The sequence below is a fragment of the Hakea prostrata genome, chromosome 4 (assembly GCF_041222555.1).
Source record: "Hakea prostrata isolate BN-2017 chromosome 4, UWA_Hpros_2, whole genome shotgun sequence".
Classification (NCBI taxonomy): Eukaryota; Viridiplantae; Streptophyta; class Magnoliopsida; order Proteales; family Proteaceae; genus Hakea; species Hakea prostrata.
In genome coordinates, this window is record NC_142603.1 from 3,047,734 (window position 1) to 3,071,943 (window position 24,210).

The 24,210-nt window shown below is 35.3% G+C and overlaps 1 protein-coding gene across 1 annotated transcript; it reads left to right on the top strand.

The window, feature by feature from the left end:
* Positions 1 to 3,830: 3,830 nt before the first annotated feature.
* Positions 3,831 to 7,631, top strand: LOC149017088 (uncharacterized). Its single transcript, XM_089153807.1, has 12 exons — positions 3,831 to 3,958; positions 4,032 to 4,151; positions 4,432 to 4,567; positions 4,779 to 4,951; positions 5,482 to 5,635; positions 5,761 to 5,867; positions 5,963 to 6,053; positions 6,144 to 6,285; positions 6,411 to 6,561; positions 6,653 to 6,799; positions 6,985 to 7,117; positions 7,238 to 7,631. The coding sequence occupies exons 2-12, from the start codon at positions 4,039 to 4,041 to the stop codon at positions 7,472 to 7,474; spliced, it is 1,584 nt and encodes a 527-aa protein (XP_089009933.1). The 5' UTR covers positions 3,831 to 3,958; positions 4,032 to 4,038; the 3' UTR covers positions 7,475 to 7,631.
* The last annotated feature ends 16,579 nt before the right edge of the window (positions 7,632 to 24,210 follow it).

Genomic DNA, 24,210 nt, shown 5'->3' on the forward strand with positions numbered 1-24,210 from the left:
CCTCGCACCCCCGCCACAAGCCTAGAGCAATGGTGGGTTCCAAGCTTGGGCCTCCGCTTCCACCATAGATTTTCAGAAAATGGATCATTTGGGTCACCCACCAAAATATGTCAGTGTAGGTCCATCTTTGAAAATAGATATAAGAATTTGAGTCACAACATAACAGTTCCACATCCTTCATTTGGTTGTCTATATAATAATTTATGTATTCTTCCCATTATACTAGGGCATGTAATGCAATTGCAGATGTCTTGGCTAAGGGGCCCTCTAGGTTGAATTATTGATTGTGTGGCATAATATCAATCCTTGGCTGAAGTTAATGTAATGATGAAGCCATTGCTTGTAATAGCTCTTTTGTTTGTCAGTATGAAAAAGAAATTTTCTTTTTGGTCAAAATTTGAAATCTATTTAAATGAAAAAAAACCAGATCAAGAGACTAGGAAGACAGACAAAAAGGAATATAGGCGAGACACCCCACCAAACACGAAATAAAAGAAACCATCAAGCCCCATGGACGAGAAAATCAACTAAGCAATTATCGATCCTAGGAATGAACTGAAAAATAACTTGCCTAAAGTTATTAACAAGAGTAAAAATCCCTAACAGCAATCCCCTACCTAACCAATCTAAGGAGATATCTTAACCCTAAAAACCCAAGATCACAGTTTGATAGTTTCACATCAAGAGAAGATTAGAAACACCAATGGAACTTGCTAGAAGTAACCCATCTCTAATTGCCTATAGCATTGTCAAGGATGCTAACCAACTGGTTAAACCAATTCAAAAACATCTTCATCATTCAATGTATAAGATTTTTAAGTCAACACGTGGCACACATTCAGCACAACTGCTGGATGGGCGGCCCAACAACCGTTGGATGGTCGCCCAAATTTGGGCCACCGAGGATTTTAACCTCCCTATGTCTCATGAAATCTTAAAGCAAAAAACCATGAAATTTTGGGCATTAAAGTATCAAAAATTTAGAAACCCTGAAATTTTGGGCATTAAATTATCAAAAATTTAGAAACCATGAATTAATTTGGGCATTAAAGCAAAACCATGAAATTTTGGGAATTAAATTATCAAAATTTTGGGGAAAATGACCCCAATTAGACCAGAAACTGGATGATGTCTAAACTCGAACCATTTGTTTCAGATCCGACCTTTGAGATATCAAAAAAGTATTTGCAAATGAGAGCCTCAAATGCTGGCTAAACTTCTATTTTTGAAGATTTGGGGTATCTTTCTAAACCAAGAAAGAATAGATATCAAAGAAGAGCTAGAACCTATCCTCACATATCATTGTGTTTTGAGATTTCTTCTCTAAATAAAACGATAAAGCGTTGGAGCTAAGATTTCGAATTTTAGTTCTGGCTCTCTCTATCCAATTTTTGTCTTCACATCCAAAAAGAATATTTGGCTTGAGCTAGAACCTGAAAACAAGTTTAAGTCTTCTGCAATTATAAACAATTTCATCACAACTGTATTCTCCCTCACCAACACTGGAGGGTTTCAAAGGGTAAACTCTCTCTCTCTCTCTCTCTCTCTCTCTCATTGTGGAGCTGGTTAGCATAAAAAAGTTTTCGTTGGAAAACATTCATGTTCTCTAAGTAACTTGTTCAGAGTCCTCAGAAATACAAGTGGAAGCGGCATTTACAAGGTTTGCCTAGATGTTTCTTGCTTATTTTAGACTTAAATCATTCTAATTTCTTCCGTTTGAAGTTTTGAAATTAGATATCTCTGTAGTTGCGGAGAAGTCGTTTCTCATGCATTTCAACTTTTTGACTTTCTTGTGTAGGTTATCCCCATGAAGAAGGTGTCTAGCAGACCAATAAACTTGTTCTTGTGCTTGGGACTGTTCCTTCTAGTTGATGGAAGGTGAACCCTGTTTGAGAATAATTTCACCTCATTTTTATGGAGAAGCATTATATATAGTTATTAATTTGTTCATCAAGAAGGGAAAAGAAAACGTTTCTGTTCTTTTCGTTTGCAGGAATACAGCTAAAAGCACCAATGCCAAAGCAACTACCTCTTCTTCTCCGCTGAAATTATCGATACAAGATCAATATGTATTAACCATTTAACCCTTCCCAATTTTTCTTTTTATAATTTTCTATCATGTTTCTTTCTTTTTGATACTCCTTTTTTGGGCTCGAAACTTGAACTAGAAGAAATGGTAGTGCCATGAAGATCTCTACCAGTAATCACATGCATGGGCTTCTCAGCTATATATCCTATTAAAACTGAAACCCAGAACACGTTTTTGGTTTGGTTTTCTGGTCTGAATTTTAGAAACCAGTCCGCTGGTGAATTATCTAAAAATAGTATAGTGATGAGATGATGATTTTGCAGGTACGAATGGAAAATGGTCACCTCCAACTGATCTTATCGAACCCAGGAGGAAGTATTACTAACTTAACCTACAAAGACAGCACCAATTTACTGGAGGTTCACAACGAAGAAGATAGTAGAGGGTAAGCATATTAGCCTACAAAAACCTAGAATTTAAGGTTAGATCATAGTTGTCCAAGGTGAGGCTAAGCAATAAGAGGGCAAGGAAAACTATGCATGGTGACCATCAAGTGAGGCTACACCGGATTGCCATGATCGAAAAATGGGCCTAGGCACCTAGGCTTTGACAGTCATGATTCGGATCAGTTTATGACTTATAGGACCGGACTCAAACCGGAAAGATCCATCCAAAGTGACCTAGAAGAATGAATTCTAAACCCATAATTAATCTTTGAAAAAGATTTATGCTTGGATTCTCTTAGTAGAACATAAATTAATATGTCCCATAACAACTAATACAGTTTTTGTTAAGTTATTTCAAATTTCAAATTTAGAAGATCCAAAATATCCTATATGTTGTTTATTTCTTTTTGTCAAGTTTTTTGTTGTAAATTTGTTTTTATTTTTTCGGTTTTTAATCTTATACTTATTATGTACCCACCAGCTATTGGGATCTAGTGTGGAGATCGGATTCGAAGTCCACTAGTGGAAAAGGAGCATCCATGAAGTAAGTTTTACATTTTCATATTCCTATGCAAAGGAATAAATTTGGACTCATTTGATACTTTGTCAAAAAACAGTTTATAGTGTTTTTTGTTTCGAAAATAAAAAAAATTGGTTGAAAACCGTTTTTTTCCCTAAGGTTTTTGCAATATAAATTAAAATTTATGAAAAGTTTTGTTTAAAGAAACATTTTGTGTTTTGTCACAATAGCAAAATAGTGACATATCTCATAAAATTTATTGAAACAAATTACACCGACACCTTAAAATGGAAGTAATGAAAGTCTTAAAACACTACACTTTATGTTTAAAAACCCACACCCCCAAAATAGATTTTCATTGGACAAATTTTGAAAAATTGCCCAAAACACATTTGTCACATAACAAAATAGTGACAAATTTCACTAATTTATTAGAACAAAGTACTTTTTCTTCATGGAATTTTTGAACTTGAGATGATTTTAGAAACACACCCCTTAAAAATGAATTTTAATTGACAAATAGATCGATAATGGTTTTCATTGATAAATTGGACTAATATCTTCAATGAAAATCTAATTTTGAAGTGTTTATATTTTTCAAACATAAATAGAGTGTAGTGCTTTAAAATCTTCATTTTGAGAGGTTGGTACAATTTGTTCAATTTATTATATTTATTTTAATTTTCTAATTTCATAATCAAATTTTATTAACTCATAAAATATTTTTAATTTTAATAGAAACAGAAACACATGGTGAGTTATTACTTGGTAAAAAGTTTTCTGTGTCTATTTGCAAAAATGGAATTTGAAACGATTAACAAACGAAACTGTGATTGCCCATAGGGTACTGGGGAAAATCTTCAAGGTTATAGTTGAAGATCATAATCAAATTGAGGTTTCATTCAAAACAACGTGGGATTCTTCTGTTGGCAGCAAATCTGTTCCCTTAAATATTGACAAAAGGTATAGTTGAAGTTCTACTTCGTTCTATTCCTTTTATTTGTCACTCAGCAACTCACTCGTAAAATACTTGCAGGTTTGTTATGCTACGAGATAAGCGGGGCTTTTACTCGTATGGAATTTTCGAGCATAAAAAAGGATGGCCAGATCTCGTCATGGAAGAAGCCAGAATTGCTTTCAAGCTCAGGAAAGACTTGTAAGGAAAAATTACATTACTTGAGTGCAACTAATCTCTCCCTATTCAAAGAATTCGGAGTTAGATCAGACCTAGAAATTGCTATTCAAGATAGAATCTCTTCAACTGTAGGGGTTTAATTTTGAATCGTCTCGGAAATCCATTAGAAGCCTAAAAATGCAGAATGACCAACTCATTCGCAGCGGACAGGAAGATTTTGAATTTGGTTTTGTTGGAAACTTGATGAATTTGCGCAACCGTTACAAACCCTAATTTGATATTTTGAGATGATTCTTGTAAGGTTTCACTACATGGCCGTATCCGACAGCAGGAAAAGAATCATGCCCATGCCAGAAGATAGAGATGCCGGTCGGCCCTTAGCGTACCCGGAAGCAGTTCTTCTGACTAATCCAACTAACCCAGAGCTTAAAGGGGAGGTAATTTTGTTCACTCTGTACTAATTTGTTTGGATCGAGTTCATTTATAATCAACAGAAACAGAAATCGAATTGATTATTGATTGATTTCAAGTTGCTAGACAAAAATCCAGTTTTTCTTCAGTTTGTTTCTTGTTCTAGTTCTCAAGTTAACACCCCAAAAAAATACACACCCTTAATTATGTGATTATGCATTATGTGATTATGCATAGGTGGATGACAAGTATCAGTATTCGTCTGACAATAAGGATAATAGGGTTCATGGTTGGATCAGCTTCAATCCTCCTGTTGGGTTCTGGATGATCAATCCCAGCGATGAGTTCCGTACGGGTGGGCCTGTTAAGCAGGATCTTTCCTCCCATGTGGGCCCCACAACTCTCTCTGTAAGTCCATCCATTTTTAAACCTAGGGTTGTATCATGTATGATAATGTTTCTATTGTTGTTGTTTTTTCTTTTGAATATTTATTTTCTTGCATTCTTTGAAAAAAAAACAAACCAAAATCATGTATGTGTAATCCGGCTTTTTTCTTGTGCTTTCCACATTTTTTAAATGAAACTATGCTTTGATATAGTCTTGAGCCCATTCTTGGGGAAAAAAAATGTCTTTTTAGGAAACATGGGAGGGCAGTCTTGTCTTCTTGTATATCAAAATACAACCTCCTATTTTGAAACTCTAAAAACTCAAAGTTTCATCTTCAGATTTATTCTTTTTTCTTCCTAGAAACATTTCTTTATGCGTTACTTATACATGATGATTTCAGCACCCAAAAACAGTGAAAAATAATGAAAATGCATAGAAACAGGAAAAACTGGTTAGAGTTCTACAGGCTAGGCTAGGCCACTATCTCAATGGAACTGTATTGGGTAAATGGGCTTCATTAATTCGACATGGGCTATTTTACTGGTTGCAGATATTTTGTTAGTCTTCACTATGCTGGGGATGATTTAAAAGTTAAGTTACAAGGTGGTGAGTACTGGAAGAAGGTTTTTGGCCCTGTTTACATTCATCTTAACTCGGCCTCTGATGAGAAAAGTGCCCCTGCACTCTGGGATGATGGAAAAAAGCAGGTTCTTTGTCTCAAACATTTCCTTCCATGTATGTGAAAGCTTTTTCTCTTAAGGCAAGAGGGGTTAGAACCTCTAGTTTTTGTTGCCACTATTTTCTCATAGTAGTTGCTCTGTTGCTCATTTAGATGGAGACGGAAGTACAAAGCTGGCCATACAGTTTCCCAGCTTCTACTGACTTCCCTAAACCTGATCAACGCGGTAGTGTTAGTGGTCAGTTATCTATCCGAGACAGGTGCATGTCCTCTGCTCTCTTCTACCATATGTTATTTTTCCAACCATTACCAAATGCCCAAGTAACAGTTTTTTTATGTCATTTCACTTGGTTAGTTTCCTTAAAGAAAAACAAATCCCTGCCAATGCTGCCTTCTTGGGGTTGGCTGCTATAGGAGATCCTGGATCTTGGCAAACAGAAAGCAAGGTGAGCTTGGTGAAAGCTAGTTTGACTTGAGCCCGTGGAGCTAACATGATAGTTGTACCCCCTAAATCCTAAATGCCATTTTCTTTACAGGGTTACCAGTTTTGGACCAGAGCTGATTCTGCTGGATCTTTCTTGATAAATGGTGTTCGACCTGGAGATTATAATCTTTATGGATGGGTGCCTGGTTTTATAGGAGACTACAAACATGTGGCTAAAATTACCATCAAGCCAGGTATAAATTAAACTCACATACTGTGAATTATTTTCTTCTTCTTTTTGCTCTGTTTGTGTTTGTAGATACATCTTTTATCCTACTGGTTTGGAAACACCTGCTTACGGTGTACCCATGTAATGCAGGAGACAAATTAGTTCTGGGTAATCTCATCTATCAACCACCCAGGCATGGTCCAACCTTGTGGGAGATAGGAATTCCTGATCGTTCTGCAGCCGAATTTTATGTGCCTGACCCTAAACAAGAATATATAAACAAACTTTACGTCCCAAACAGGTTTGTTTCTACATTTCTATATGACCATGATTTTGTCATGATGTAACAATGTACATGGATAACTATTTGGATGTTCAATATTTAACTGCAGCAACGATAGAAATGCAGTGTTTGTTGACAAATTTAGGCAATACGGACTGTGGGAGAAGTATGCAGAATTGTATCCTCTTAAAGACCTCGTGTACACTGCAGGAGTTAGTGACTACAGACAGGACTGGTTCTTTGCACATGTTAACAGGTGATGTGCTCCAAGTACTGGACATTTATTACCTTAATTTCTCTTGGTTTTCATGTTAAAGCTAAACTCACTTTGGACAGCATTCATGTTGTCAGTTCTTTGCTCTCTCTGATTTCTTGCCTTGCTTAATAACCCTAGAATTCCAAAAGAGATTTACCGAAACTAGATTTTCTCTTCTCAAACAGGAGAATTGGTAGCAATACTTTCAAACCAACCACATGGCAGATTGTATTCAAACTTGATAAAGTCAACAAAAACCCAAACAGAACTTATATGTTGAGGGTGGCACTTGCTTCAGCTTCCAATTGTGAACTGCAGGTATATATTAAACCTTAATAAGTTAAATTACAAAGCTTGAAACCCTTTTTCATATCTCTTAAGTGTTAGAAAAATCTATGCTTTTTGTGACCCCGCCTTTGTATATTTCTTGGCTCAAAGGTTCGGTTCAACAATCCAAATGTGAATCCTCCACACTTCACAACCAGGATGATAGGCGATGACAATGCAATCGCAAGACATGGAATTCATGGGCTATATTGGCTATACAACATTCAGATACAGAGTGGTTGGCTTGTCAATGGAGAAAATACAATCTTCTTGACCCAATCAAAACGTTTAGAAGCTTTTCAAGGATTCATGTATGATTATATACGACTGGAAGGGCCCTCGATGTAGTTCCAGTTGACTGATTTTGGTTGTTTATGTACATCCCTCGATTTTGCTTTGTCTATTCAATTTTTGTATTTTTTTTTATCTTCTTGGCTCAGGTGGCCCTTTCGGTCAAGTTACCGGTTATGTGGCGTAACATAAATCCTTGGCTAGCTCAGTTATGTAATGTTGAAGCCAATGCTTGTAATAGGTCTTTTGTTCAATAGATTTTTTATTTATTTAAAAAATAAAATTTATACATGTGTGAAACCATCCAAGCATGGAGAGGTTTAGTTCCAAACCCAAGTCTTGGGCAGATATTACTGCTCGCTGCCCAAAAAAAAGTTTTTTTTACATTCATTCTTTTGACTAGTCTCTCGGCCAGTTGTAAAGAGTAATTGGTTTTACACGTGATTTGCTTTTAATTTTGATGGACACAATTGCATATTACGTGCATTTTTTTACCCTAGGATTGAGGTTCATCTAAGCCTATTTTTGCACACCTCAATTCATCCTTTAAGGAGGCAATTTTATATTATAATTATTTAAATATGTAATAAATTTCATCCCTAATCATAGTTGTTTAATTCTCTGAATCTGAATAATACGATTTATTCCCCTGAATCAGTGTTTTTTCCATTTGATTCAATAAAATTCTTGATTTTTACCAATTTGAATAAAATTCATGATTAATTTTGGCTTAACCAAATTTTATATGCTAACAATTATGGTTAATAACGGCATGGAAAAAAAGGTTGAAAACTCATTGATTTTTCACTCCTAACACGTCTAGTATTAGTCTTTCTTCTACAAATTTTCTCTAGACGATCATTTTGCAAACAATTTCTACACACTCGCGGGATATTCTAGGATTCTTCCTTCTACAAACTATTTATACAAATTTCTCTATCGATTGACTGAAATTTTAAACTTGAGAACAACAGATGAAGTTGAGAGGTTAAGTTTTCTGTCCGTTCACCACTTTTGAACCTGTAAAATCTACAACCATAGTTTTGTTTGTTTATTTATTTTTTTTTGTATAATTAACTTCTCTCTTGGGTGTCAATATTAGTTTTAGATTTTGATAAACTATTAAGTTTAGAATGTGTTTGTTTAATAAACAAGAGTGTTTTTCTTTTAACTATTTCTTAATTTATTTCTCTTAGACTCAATTTCTTTAATCCAACGCAAGATCCCAAGTATATTGGCAATTCTATTATCTGAAAACTGATTGATCGAATTATTCCAAATAATTCCTGAAGCCTGAGGTTTTGCATGTAAGCCAACCGTGAGGGATTTGGTGAAGTCTTGGGGTCATGGGGAGAGGTGTTCGCAAGGTCCGAACACGTATTCTCAGACATGAGCGGCCAAACGAGCTCCTTGGACCCGTGCATTGCATGGGCCTGACCGCCCCCGGCGCCGGCCACGCACTGGGGAGGCGCCCCGGGGCAAGCGGCAAGGACAAACACACGCACGGAGGGGGGCGGCAGAGGGCAACAGAGCGCCGCCCCGGGCAAAGCAAAGGAAGACCAGGGAACAGGAACGGCCAAAGGAGGGGGGGGAGCAGGCGGGGTCGGCCAAGGGGGGGGGAATCAAAGGAAGTTTAGAATAAGAAGAGAAAATTAAGAAAAGACATGAAACCAATATCACTAGTTAATCAACAAGTTTGAAATTTGGAAAATTCATTCTGGTGGCATAATGGTATTACATCAGTTGGGATCATGTTCTTGTATTTAAAAAAATAAAAAATAAATAACTCCAACCCATACATGTGGAATCCACTTATGAAGATGCTATGTCAAACTTAGAACCCTATTAAAAGAGATCTAGAAATGCTGGAGATGCAAATTTGCGAACTTGGCGGCAAGGTTTAAAGTATCGCGCGCGGCGGGGGCATATGAGTGCGCGAGGAAAGGCGGGGGGGGGCGCGGGCGCGGTCAAACCTGGTGGGGGGGCCGGCCCCCGGGGGCGGCCCCCGGATTTTTAAATTTTTTTAATGATTTCCTTTGCTTTTTCGTTTTTTATATTAATTTTTTAGATTTTTCTCGCCTTTTTCTCCTCACATGTAAAATATCCATATTTAGCCCCCACAAAATTGAAAATAAATTTTAAAGGTAAAATAATGGGTATAAATGTCATCTCTAGTTAAAAAATAACTCCTCAATCCCTATTTATGCTCCCCTCTCTTCTCTCTCACATCTTTTCTTCCTATTTATTCTCCTTCTATAAACGTGGGTTAGGGGAAATTTTTGAAAAATTATATTATTAAATATTCAAAATCTCATTTGTCAAACTAACTCCTCAATCCCTATTTATTTTCCTCTTTCTTTTCTTCTTATTTATTCTCCTTCTATAAACGTGGGTTAAGGGACATTTTTCAAAAAAATATATTATTAAATATTTAAAATGTAATTTCTAATGGAAACTAACTCTTCGATCCCTATTTATTCTCTCATATCTCATCTTTCCTCTATTCTTTCGAATTATTCTCTTCTGTTTCTTTCTTTCTATTTATTCTATAAGCGTGGATTAAGGAGAATTTAGAAAAAAATTCTTCTCTACAATTAGGTTCTCTTTCTCTTTTTCAATTTATTTATTTTTTCTCTTTTACTCATTTTTTTTATTATTTGATTTTATATTATAAATAAAATATCTATAGTTAGTAAGGTAAGTAACTACCATTGGTTTGCATCTCTTTCTAAAAAAAAAAAAAAATTGGTTTGCAATTGACTTTTTAGGATTGAAGTCATGTGTATTTTTTTAAACTGTGTTTTAATTTACTTATATATTGTTGAAAAAAAATTCCATTACCAATAATTTACCTATTTTTGGTCAAATATATGTCGGGCCCCACAAAATATATGTAGGTGTATTCCTTAATATAATAAAATAATTTATAGGTGGGACCCTAATGGAACCCACACAATATGTATGGCGAAAAAGCATTGGTGCTTCCCTAATCTGGACTTCCATTATTTGGCTCCCTTCACTATTGAATCCTGGTTCCGCCCCTGGTTGGTGGCATTTATAATTAATGTAATACGCAAATTCTAAAAAAGATAGTGGAAAGTTAGAAATTTCAGTTTTTGGTTCGAAGAGAAGTGAAGGCAGATGCAGTTCAACTAATGTATTTAATACTGCAAAATTAAGGTCACAGGCATTAGCTAGAGGCCTTATTGGTCTTCTGGCATGAGGCCTTAGATCCAAAATTGCATAAATTAAGAGAAGGAAAAAGAGAGAGAGAGAGAGTGGAGTTCATTGTGTTGAACGTTATATAGTTTTATTTTAACAAAATTTACTGAGAGATTGTTTCGATACCTAGATCTTAGGCTATAACTGTGATTCAATCATCATTATGCTAATTCCTACAGCTCATGAAATCTTAAAGAAAACCATGAAATTTTGTTAGCCTCAAAACCATCCCAATTAACTGAATCAGAAATTTGATAATGTCTAAAGTCTAAACTCGAACCATTTGTTTTAGATCCGACACTTGAGATATCAAAAATAGTACTTGCAAATGACAGCCTCAAATGCAAATGCTTGCTTACTAATATTTTTGTGGACTGGGGTCTCTTTCTAAACTTAGCTGTTTTTAAAACGTATATATATATCAAAGAAGAGCTAGCACCCATCATCACAAAGAGAGTATTTGTGTTAAGACAAAACCTGAAAAAGGTAGATTCTTCTGCAATTATATTCAATTCATCCTAACCATATTCTCCCTCACCGACACTGAGAGAGTGAGTTTGAAAGGGTAAATTCTTTCTCAATTTGTCTCTCAGAACGATTTTGAATCATGATTCTCCAGTTTTGGTCATTAGTTAGTTTTCATCATTAGTGAGCATTGATACTTTCAGAAAACAATTTGGAAATTCCTCGTTGTAGATTAGTTGGTTAGCATCAAAAGATTTTCGTTAGAAAACATTCATTTCCTTCTATATTGTAGTTTTATTCGATTTTGTTCTACCATGAGAAGACTTCTTCTTTTTTATTTGAATTGGTCTTTTGAAGAAAAAAAAAAACTTACAAACCCAACGTTCTAATTCCACAAAAAACCCAAGATCACTGTTCTATTCAGAATCCATAGGTCACAACCGATTCCAACAATCGGAATAAAAAACATAATCCATTGAAGTGAAGCTGTTTCTCATGCATTTAAACTTTCTTGTACGTGTAGGTTATCCACATGAAGAAGATGTCTTGGAGACTAGACTTGTTCTTATGCTTGGGACTGTCACTGCAACTGTTCCTTCTGGTCGATGCAGGGTGAACCCTTCTTCAGAATATAGCTCATTTCAATCCTATTGGAGAAATATCAGAGTCGTTTGTTTCTCTGAAATGGGTTTTTGAAACGTTTGAGTTGTTTTCGTTTGCAGCGAAGACCCTAAAGGAGGCAATGCCAAAGCAACTAACCCGTCTTCTACGCTGAAATTAACAACACAAGCTCAACATGTAAGGTTTAATTATTCGGTCCTTGAACACTTGTATATTTGTGTCCTGCAGCATTGCAGCTAGGCTAAGGAGTTCAGAACACGTTCTGGTTTGGTTTTTTTGCCTGATTCTTTAAATCCTGTCTACTGACGATCGAGTGACGAATTATCCTAAAATGGGAATAGTAATCCTTTTTTATGGCCAAAAAATGGAATAGTAATCACATGATGATTTTGCAGGTACTGATGGAAAATGGGGATGTTCAACTGACCTTAACGAACCCAGCAGGATGTGTTAGTAACCTAACCTACAAAGGCAGTACTAATTTACTCGAGACGCTTGACCCAGAAAATAATAGAGGGTAAGTATATTAGCTTCCGAAAAACTGGAAAATTAGTTGAAAACTGTTTGATAAAACTATTTTATTTTCTATAATTTTTGTAACATAAAATTAAAATTTTTGAAAAAAAAAAACTTTGAGAAACACTTTTAACGTGCCAATTGTTTCTCAAAACAAAAATTGGGTGTGTGCTGGATTTCACTGAAACAATTTTAAAAGGTATTTATGGATTTTCATACTCTAAACATAACAAGGACAGACTTTGTAAATTTGTTTCAAGAAACCTATTTTATCAAGTGCCAACTATGGGTATTGTTTATATTTCCAATATGCAAGTTCTATCAATTGCCTAAAAACAGGTTCTATTTTCGAAAACACTCAGTTTTTCGAAGCAGAAAAACTTGAGGGGTTATCAAACCAGTGCTCAGTTTTGTGAGTTTGTTTCTAATTTGATTCCTAAATCTCTTTTCTGGACTTCTTCTTCAGCTATTGGGATTTATACTTTAGATTGGAAATGAAGTACGCTGCTGGAAAAGGAGCAAACATGAAGTAAGTTCTATATCTTCAGATTCCTTCCTTTGCAAAGGAATGAAGTTTTCTATAAGTACAATTGCAAATTTATTTACGCGAATAGATTTTGAAGCTGTTGACAAATAAGAGACTACCATTGCCCACAGGGTACTGGGGAAAAGTTTCAAGGCTATAGTTGAAGATGAAAATCAAATCGAGGTTTCATTCATCACAACATGGGAGGCTTCTGCTGGCCCCAAAGTTGCTCCCTTAAATATCGACAAAAGGTATTGTTGAAGTTCAGACACTTGTTCTTTTACTCCGTTTCTTTATTTGTCAATCTCAGTAATTCGCTTGTAAATTAATTACTTGCAGGTTTGTTATGCTAAAAGAGAAGCCGGGTTTTTACACGTATGCAATTTTCGAGCATCAAAAAGGATGGCCAGATCTCGCCATAGAAGAAGCCAGAGTTGTTTTCAAGCTCAGGAAAGACTTGTAAGGAAAAGCTACATTACTTGAATGCTATTAAGCTCTCCATTGCCCATTTTTTACAACCATGAAAAGCCCTAGTCTGGCAGTTTGAGATGATTTATTTATTTATGTTAGGTTTCACTACATGGCCGTATCGGACAACAAGCAAAGAGTCATGCCCATGCCAGAAGATAGAGAAAGTGGTAAACCCTTAGCTTATCCGGAAGCAGTTCTCCTAACCAATCCAACTAACCCAGAACATAAGGGGGAGGTAATTATGTTCACTCTCTGCTAATGAATTGATTATCAGTTGATGATTTCAAGTTTTCAAAGAAAAATCCAGTTTTTATTTGGTCTGTTTCTTACTCTAGTTTTCAAATTAACACCCTTAATTATGTGATTTGAGCACAGGTGGATGACAAGTATCAATATGCGGGTGACAATAAGGATAATAGGGTCCATGGTTGGATAAGCTTCAAAGCTACTACAGGGTTCTGGATGATCAATCCTAGTGACGAGTTCCGTACGGGTGGGCCTGTTAAGCAGGACCTTACCTCCCATGTGGCCCCCACAACAATCTCGGTAAGTCCATTCATTCTTAAACAAGACCCCCTCCCCCTTCCCCTTTATTTTTTTGGGTTGAAGGGGGGCATCATCAACTAGTCATCGTGATTGGGGCCCACAGATCCTTAGGGATTAGGGGGAAGAAGAAGATGTGGTAGGGGTGGAGATTCAAACCTATGAGTTCCTTAGACTTCCTGTCTCTACAAAGGAGACTGTCACCACTGTGCTAGAAGAACATTTTCCCTTCCTCCTCCCCCCTGGCAGGATTGTATGGCAACATTACTTTTTCTTGTTTTTTGTGTTTTTTGGGTACTTTTGAAACGAAAAGAAACAAAAATCATTTGTTAGCTGTTCCGTTTCTTGTGTTTTTTTTTTTTTCCTTTCATTTTTGAAATGAACCAATCCTTTAGCTTAGTTTTGAGCCCACTTTGAAAAACACAAAATCAAAACACTTTTGTTGAAGAGGCTGAGGGACATTTCTATCTTTTGAACATTAAACCATAACTTCATATTTAGAAGCCCAAAAACTCAAAGTCTCTTCCCTCTATTTAATTATTTTCCCCCTTAGATATACATAATTTTAGCCCTAGTGAGAAACAATGGAAATGTAGTCGAAACAAGAAATTTTGTTTTTTCACCTAAAAATAAGGAAACGGAACAGACATTGCCATACAACCCCTAACAGATTAGGGTCCAACCAAAATGAACTATCAACTTGCATTTTATAGGGTAATTGGGCTTCATTCAACATGGGCTATTTTACTGTTTGCAGTATTTTGTTAGTCTTCACTACGCTGGGGATGAGGTAGAAGTTAAGTTAGAAGGTGGTGAGTCTTGGAAGAAGGTTTTTGGTCCTGTTTACATTTATCTTAACTCGGCAGCCGACGAGAAAAGTGCCCCTGCAGCCTGGGCAGATGCCAAAAAGCAGGTTCGTTTGTCTCAAACATTGTTCTCCCCTGCCCCTGCTTCCATTTATTTCAAAGCTATTTCTTTCTCTGCAGGTCATCAGAACCTCTAGCCAGTTTCTTTTGCTATTCAAACTATCTTCTCATAGTAGTTGCTCTGTTGCTCATTTAGATGGAGACAGAAGTAAAAGCCTGGCCATACAAATTCCCAGCTTCTGCTGACTTCCCTAAACCTGATCAACGGGGTAGTGTTAATGGTCAATTATCTATCAAAGACAGGTGCATGCATGTCCCTCTACTCTCTGCCCTACCACATGTTATTTTTCCAACAATTACCAAATGCCCAAGTAACAGTTTTTTTCTTTCTTTCATTTCACTTGTTTAGTTCCCTTAAAGAAAAAGAAACCCCTGCCAATGGTGCCTTCTTGGGTTTGGCTGCAATAGGAGATCCTGGATCATGGCAAACAGAAAGCAAGGTGAATTGGTGAAAACTAGTATGGTTTGAGCATATAGAGCTAACTAACATGGTAGCTACTTGTGCCCCTATATTCTAAATGCCATTTTCTTTACAGGGTTACCAGTTTTGGACTAAAGCTGATGCTGGTGGAACTTTCGCGATAAATGGTGTTCGACCTGGAGATTATAATCTTTATGGATGGGTGCCTGGTTTCATAGGAGACTACAAACATGTGGCTAAAATCACCGTCAAGCCAGGTATTAATTTGACTCACATACCATGAATTATTTTCTTCTTCTTCTTTTTGCTCAACACAAACAAACAAGTTACAAGTGTTCATCTATGGTTAACAACACCTGCTAACAGTACTGTACCCATGTAATGCAGGAGACAAATTAGCTCTAGGTAATCTCATCTATGAACCACCCAGGCAAGGTCCAACCGTGTGGGAGATTGGAATTCCTGATCGTTCTGCTGCAGAATTTTTTGTGCCTGACCCTAACCCAGAATATGTAAATAAACTTTTCGTCCCAAAGGGGTTCGTTTCTACATCTCTATATGATCGACCATGATTCTGTCATGATTTAAGAAGCTATATATTGTGATCGTACAGGACTAACCATTTGGGTCTTCTAAATTTAACTGCAGCAACGATAAAAATGCAGCACCTGTTGAGAAATTCAGGCAATATGGACTGTGGGAGAGATATGGTGAATTGTATCCTAAAGACCTTGTTTACACCGTGGGTGTTAGTGACTACAAAAAAGACTGGTTCTTTGCACACGTTAACAGGTGAAGCACTGCAAGTTCTGGACATCTATTACCTTTCTTTCTCCTTGTTTTATTAACCTACTTTGCTCTCTGATTAATTGCCCTACTTAGAAACCCAGAATTTTAAAGAGAATTTATTGAAGACGAAATTTCCTCTTCTCTAACAGGAAAGTTGATAACGCATTTAAAACAACCACAAGGCAGATTGTATTCAAACCCACCAAAGTTGAGGTGGACAAAGCTTATATGCTGCGGGTGGCACTTGCTTCAGCTTCGAATTGTGAACTGCAGGTACTAAACTTGAAGAATTAAATTAAAAAGCTTGAAACTTTTTGTTTTATTACTTAACAGAAATTAAAATGTATCTCTTTTGTGACCCTTCTTTGTTTATTTCTTGGCTCAAACTCAGGTTCGGTTCAACAATGCAAATGTGAATCCTCCACACTTCACAAGCAGGATGATAGGCAAAGACAATGCAATTGCAAGACATGGAATTCATGGTCTATATTGGCTATACAACATTACAGTACAGAAGGGTTGGCTTGTCGATGGAGAAAATACAATCTTCTTGACCCAAGGAAAAGGTTTAGGAGCTCTTCAAGGATTCATGTATGATTATATACGACTGGAAGGACCCTCGGCGTAGTTCTAGATAACAATTCTGGTTGTTCATGTATGTGGAACCATCCAAGAATGGCGAGTTTTGTTCCAATTCAACCCCAAGTCCTGGATACATTCTACCATGAAGACTCAAATATTATGCAACCTATCAATGTTATTATTTCTTCTGTCATTGTTATCATTTCTTCACGGTGATTCTTTCCACTCATCTCCAGATATAAGAGTACTAGTTCTACACGAGTACACTTGCTTTGTTTTCCTTTCAATGAATACAATTGCGTTCATTGTCTTTTCCTATGGACCAAGGGAAGTTCTTCTCCACTAGGAACGGGTTAACCAACCATGCTAAGGCAAAGTTGCAATTCTTCTATAGATTAAGGGAAATTATCCTCCACTAGAAATGGGTAAACCAACCATGCTAAGCCAGCTAAGCCACAAACATCAATTAAATTAGAAAAAAATTTCAACACCACTCTCAGAGTTAATTACCCTCTAAAATTAATATCATCTTCTCGATTAAAAATTCATAATTAAGTACTGATATAAGCAAATTAAACTTCTCAGTTAAAAAATTAAAATTAAATACTAATATAAGTAAATTAAAATTTTCAAAAAACAATAATACCGTTGGGTGAAAAACCTATGCTCAGACTAGTCTTTGTCTTCCTCTACTGTTCACAACTACTATCCTTCTTCTATTTTTATATTTTTACAATTGCTTTTCATCAGCATGTGAAAATAAAACTAAATACTGGTTGAAACTACTTCTTCTTTCATTTTTTTGTCTTTGCATGATTTCTTTTTTTTTTTTTTGGTTGCCAACCCCGGTTGCAAGGCTCTTTGCCCTGACTAATCCGGTGTTCGACCGGGTCGCACATCCTTGGCTGTGGTGGGTGAGTCTCCCAGCTGGAATTTTTTGCATCTACAAGGTCTCTGCATGATTTCTATTCTTATATATACTTTTTTTTTTCTTTCTTTCCTCGTAATATGAAAAATAAAAACTAAATAAAACCTTTTTTTTAAAGTAATAACTAAATGAGACTTATAAGGTTTATAATAGAAAGTCTAATAGATAAATCTTTTATATCTCATATGATTTTATTCTCATCTGTACTTCTTTTTTTCTCTTTCCTTTGCGATCTTCTTTCCAGTCTTTTTTGCAATCTTCTTTCCTCAAATTATGCTAAAAAGACATTTCCATCAAAGAGAATCATACACTATCTGAATTACAGGCTTTGGTTCTTAGGAAAGGGGAGAAAAGAAACAATGAAAAAAAAAAGGAAAAAAAAAGAAGAGAGAATTACATGCCAAGACTTTTTTACGGACATCTTTTTCACACATAGAATTACAACCAAAAATCAGCTTCACTTGCTTCCCTTTCATTTTTTGCAGACATCTTTTTCACCTATCGATCGACTTCACAGATATAATTTATTAATCATGCAAGACTTCTCTTTGGTTGTAAATAATATAACAATTTGTAAACCATTAGAATGAATATGCCTCATTTAGAGCTCTTCAAGTCGCTGCTCTTTCTCAATCCGAAACCTTTTGAAAGGAAAAAAGAGTCTAGGGCATATTGAGTAATATTACCCGACCGATAATGGAGCTTGGAGGCCTTGATATACTGAAAACCTTCTTCCACCAAAGTGGCGAAATGGATCCATCCTTTTTTCATTCTACGTGATATAGTAGACAAGTTTTTTAATTTAAAGAAACTTGTTTACTCATTTGCGCACTCTAATAAACTAAACAAAGTAAACTTTTGAATTTCATTTTACGATTTTTTTTGGAGTATGGATCACATCCTTGTCTTTACACTTTTTCACTAGACATTTTGCATGGGCCCACATTGAGTATTTAAAAAAAACAAATTTAAAAGTAAAATCATCTCTACTAGGTCTCATACAAAATGTGTGATTACAAAGCGCCAAGAGATAACGTTCCTTAGAAGGAGGTGATACAAACTCCCTTTTTTGTGCAGCCCCATTTTATTCTAGTAAACAACAGTCTACAAACAATAAGTCAAAATTTTCAAATTAAATATGATTCACTATAACCACCATGGAAACCAATACGAAATACGTTAATTTAATTAATTTTATGCGATTTTCCGTACCATGGTTATTATTCTTGGCACCACAATTGAATAGAAAACAAGAAAAAAAGAGACACGGATTTTACCCTGGTTCACCTTAATGTGAGGCTACATCTAGCATTAGGTTTTTCATAATATTCTTTTCAAAAAAACTATATTAGATATTATGTTGCAAAAGAATATATACTAGCTATATATAGACTTGCAAATGCACGTCACTCTTTGTGCTATTTTACAAAATGTTACAAATGGAGCTGATTTACAACTACAAGTTAATTAATGTTATAAAAGTCTTTTTGCTTTCTTAAGTTTTTGACCCCAACTACTAATAATGAAAATTAATATTATCATCATTCTAATTCTTGAAAACAAAACCAAAATTTAGTATAAAGTATGATATTAAAAATTAAAAATAATCTAAAATTAATATTCAATACATTTGAAAATTAAGTAAACCTCTTATATTTAATTTTTCTCTACTTTGATCCTTTTACATTTATTGTCTTTCATATTCTTCTAAATCAACTAGTTGTTTCACTTTATTATTTTCCCTATTGCGTCTGCAATAATTACATTCAACCTTATGTTTTAGATATTATTGCTATCTAACTTGAAGTAGAAAAAAATGCCCTCCACCATAATAAAAATTCAATTTGCTTTGATGCTGCAAAATTATAAGAAAAAAATATAGAAATTCAATAAAGCTATCTAAATTAATATTATAAATAGTTTCTTTTATGATGCTAATAAGAAATATTTATATATTATTTTATATGTCTAATAAAATACATAATCTATTATCTTTTGTGTGATGCTTCATTTTCAATTGTTGAACATCCACTGTCATCATTAAATCAATACATGTCAGATTATTTGGCTAAGCCAGCAGTGAAGGATAGACTTTCAAATAAAGTCTTGAAGTGGTCATGTCATATTTAAGAAGAGTTTGGTTGAGATGCAATGCAACAACCAAGATTTCAGTTTGCTAAGATTTCCCTGTTTTTGGAATTGCTGATTTGTGGCCTTTTCATATATTCATATATGATTTTTTTGGATCGGTTTTCTTATAGAGGGACCTTGGTTGGGAAGTGTTTTATTGATTAAGTTTTCCTTGTAACATTTTTCCCCCTCTTTTAATAAAATTTATTTTTCTATTAAAAAAATTTGTTAAATAACTAAGAATATTTTAAATAGCATCGAGACCCAAGATAATAATAAGAACAACATCATTTCACTTCCACCAGTATTTCACGAATTTTTAAAAACGCATACTGCAAGGAAAAGATTTTGAGTTTTTTTAAGTAAAAAAGATCAAACTTTATTGAAACCTAAGAATAGGAATTACAAACATAGGAACGAACCTGTCAGCCTTACAATAACAGTTGTCCCCAATACACCCAAACTCACATGTTTTTTTATCAAAAAGATAAAGTAAAAAATGAATTGCCTTATTAGCAACACTCAACTAAACCTGAATCTGGGAACTGCAGGCATTCCATTGGAGTTCCTTATGAACATATTCAAGCAACGCCCCTAAAGGGGTAGAAGTCTGATCCTTAGCAGTAAATTTTGCAAGAAAGTTTGCTATTGGATTGGATTCTTGAAAGCTATATGAAACCCTCCATTCAATGCTGTCCAAACAAGTTTCCATCCCCTCCACCGCAACAATACAAACCAAGGGAGTCATAGCTCCTTCATAGCCAGCATGATTGACTGTGAGTTCCTATCCATAATTTAGCCACACCCAAAGAAAAGATATTGATTTTGAAGAATAAAAGATGTTAGTTGGTCAAAATCTTGAGATCAAGAGTTGCATATATTATGTTTTTTCTTTTATTTTTTAAGGATGATTTAAAACATTGTTAATCCAAACCAGTTGGCCACTCTCTTAGGGGGAATCTTACGGTCAACATTAAAATCATGTTTCTGAGAATCATGAGATGGCATCTCAAGAGCAAAATGAGGAAGAACCTCAACATCGGAAGTTTCTATGGCTCTCAAGTGTAACACCAAAGCAAGAGCCAGTAGAGCCTTACCCACTGACCTCTTTGTGTCATTCATCATATTTTAAATGAGGTCAAATTGATTAAGCCTCAAACAATTTCAATCAATTATCTAGCTCCAACCTGTTTTTCGACACATAACAAGTATGAAAAATGTACTAAGACTCCAGGCAAATGTTTCAAAATCATTACATTCAAATTAGTATCTGGAAATTCATCAGCAATTGTAAAACCTACTATGTAAGTATTTTTCCACTGGACAAATGGAACCTAGAGATGCTTAAAACATTTTTCAACAAAGATCTAGGGCAATGGTGCATCCTTTCATATCATTTAATTCTAATATGCAATCATGATTGGTTGGTTGTATGCATCTGTAATCTCATCGATATTACACTATAGAAATATAGACACAAATTTTCAAATTAAGGCATAATAAACTGGAAAAAAAAATAGATGGAAACAACATGAAGTGTATTAGATAGTGGGGAGAGAGATTTATATTCACATTTATGACGGAAAAGTGTTTCAGTATCTTAAACCTTTGGCACTAAAGAATACTGTGAAGTGGGAAAGGAAGGAAGAGAATATACAAAGGAAGTTTAGAATAAGAAGAAGAAAAAGAAAAGACATGAAACCAAGATCACTAGTTAATCAAGAAGTTTGGCATTTGGTAAATTCATTCTGGTGGCGTAATGGTATTACATGAGTTGGGATCATGTTCTTGTATTTAAAAAAATAAATAAATAAATAACTCCAACCCATACATGTGGAATCCACTTATGAAGATGCTATGTGGTGGATCAAACTTAGAACCCTATTAAAAGAGAGAAATGCTGGAGATGCAAATCTGTGGAGTTGGCGGCACTTTTAATTAATGGATACGCAAATTCTCAAGAAGATAGTGGAAAGTTAGAAATTTCAGTTTCTGATTCGAAGAGAAGTGAATGAAGATGCAGTTGAACTAATGTATTTTCTACCGCAAAATTAAGATCACAGGTATTAGCTGGAGGCCCTGATCCAAAATTGCATAAATTAAGAAAAGGAAAAAAGAAAAAGAGAGAGAGAGAGGAGTTCATTGCTAAACGTTATATAGTTTTATTTTAACAATATTTACTGAGAGATTGTTTCGATACCTAGATCTTAGGCTATAACTGTGATTCAACCATCATTATACTAAGCCCTACAGCTCATGAAATCTTAAAGAAAACCATGAAATTTTGTTAGCCTCAAAAACATCCCAACTGAATCAGAAATTTGATAATGTCTGAACTCGAACCATTTGTTTTAGATCCGACACTTGAGATATCAAAAATAGTACTTGCAAATGACAGCCTCAAATGCAAATGCTTGCTCACTAATACTTTTGTGGATTGCGGTTTCTTTCTAAACTTAGCTGTTTTCAAAACGTATTTGTATCAAAGAAGAGCTAGCACCTATCATCCCAAAGAGAGTACGTATTTGTGTTGAGCCATGACCTGAAAAAGGTGGATTCTTCTGCAATTATATTCAATTCATCCTAAGCATTTTCTTCCTCACCAACACTGAGAGTTTCAAAGGGTAAATGCTCTCTCAATTTCTCTCAGAAGGATTTTGACTCATCTCCAGTTTTGGTCATTAGAATTACCAAGAGCATTGAATACTTTCAGAAAACAATTTGGAAATTCCACGTTGTAGATTAATTGGTTAGCATCAAAAGATTTTCGTTAGAAAACATTCATTTCCTTCTATATTGTTAGTTTTATTCGATTTTGTTCTACCATGAGACTTTTAGGTTTTTTTTCTTTTTTTCCTTCCTTTCTATTTGAATTGGTTTTTTGAAGGAAAAAAAAACTTACAAACCCAACGTCCTAATTCCACAAAAAAACCCAAAATTACTGTTCTATTCAGAATCCATCAGTCACAACCGATTCCAACAATCGGAATCAAAAACATAATCCATTGAAATGAAGCTGTTTCTCATGCATTAACTTTCTTGTAGGTGTAGGTTATCCACATGAAGAAGATGTCTTGGAGACTAGACTTGTTCTTATGCTTGGGACTGTCAATGCAACTGTTCCTTCTGGTTGATGCAGGGTGAACCCTTTTTCAGAATATAGCTCATTTCAATTCTATTGGAGAAATATCAGAGTCGTTTGTTTCTCTGAAATGGGTCTTTGAAACGTTTGAGTTGTTTTCGTTTGCAGAGAATCCCCTAAAGCAGGCAATACCAATGCAAGTAACTCGCCTTCTACGCTGAAATTAACGACACAAGCTCAACATGTAATGTTTATTCGATCCTTGAACACTTGTATATTTGTGTCCTGCAGCATTGCAGCTAGGATAAGGAGTTCAGAACACGTTTTGGTTTGGTTTTTTTGCCTGATTCTTAAAATCCTGTCTACTGACGAATTGCCCTAAAATGGGAACAGTAATCCTTTTTTATGACCAAAAAATGGAATACTAATCACATGATGATTTTGCAGGTACTGATGGAAAATGGGGACCTTCAACTGACCTTATCAAACCCAGCAGGATGTGTTACTAACCTTACCTACAGAGGCAGTACCAATTTACTCGAGACTCTTGACCCAGAAAATAGTAGGGGGTAAGTATACTAGCTTCCAAAAAACCAGAAAAAATAGTTGAAAACTGTTTGATAAAACTATTTTGTTACATAAAATTTAAATATTTGAAGAAAAAAAATGCTTTGAGAAACAATTTTAACGTAACTACTGTTTCTTAAATCAAAATTTGGGGCGGGCGGGCCCGGGCCGGGGGGCCGGCCCCGAATTGCGTCTCCCCAATATCATTTCTCTCACCCCAATCTTTCCTTGGCCCTTAAATCGGTGGGACCAGGGGCCCCGGCCACTCGGCCCCCCCGTCATCCGGCCTTTGGGAGTGTGTTGGATTTAACTGAAACAGTTTTAAAAGGTATTTATGGATTTTGATACTTTAAGCATAACAATGACAAACTTTGTAAATTTATTTCAAGAAACCTATTTTATCAAGCGCCAACAATGGGTATTGTTTATATTTCCAATATGCAAGTTTTATCAATAACCTAAAAACAGTATTCTATTTCCAAAAAAACAGTTTTTCAAAGCGGAAAAACTTGGTGGGTTATCAAACTAGTGCTGAGTGTTGTGAGTTCGTTTCTAATTTGATTCTTGAATCTCTTTTCGGGACTTCTTCTACGCCGATCAGCTATTGGGATTTATACTTTAGATTGGAAATGAAGTATGCCGCTGGAACAGGAGCAAACATGAAGTAAGTTCTATATCTTCAGATTCCTTCCTTTGCAAAGGAATGAAGTTTTCTATAGATACAATTGCAAATTAATTTACGCAAATAAATTTTGAAACTGTTAACAAATAAGAGACTCATTGCCCACAGGGTACTGGGGAAAAGTTTCAAGGTTATAGTTGAAGATGAAAATCAAATCGAGGTTTCATTCATCACAACATGGGAGGCTTCTGCTGGCCCCAAAGTTGCTCCCTTAAATATCGACAAAAGGTATTGTTGAAGTTCGGACACTTGTTCTTCTACTCCGTTTCTTTATTTGTCAATCTCAATAATTAGCTTGTAAATTAATTACTTGCAGGTTTGT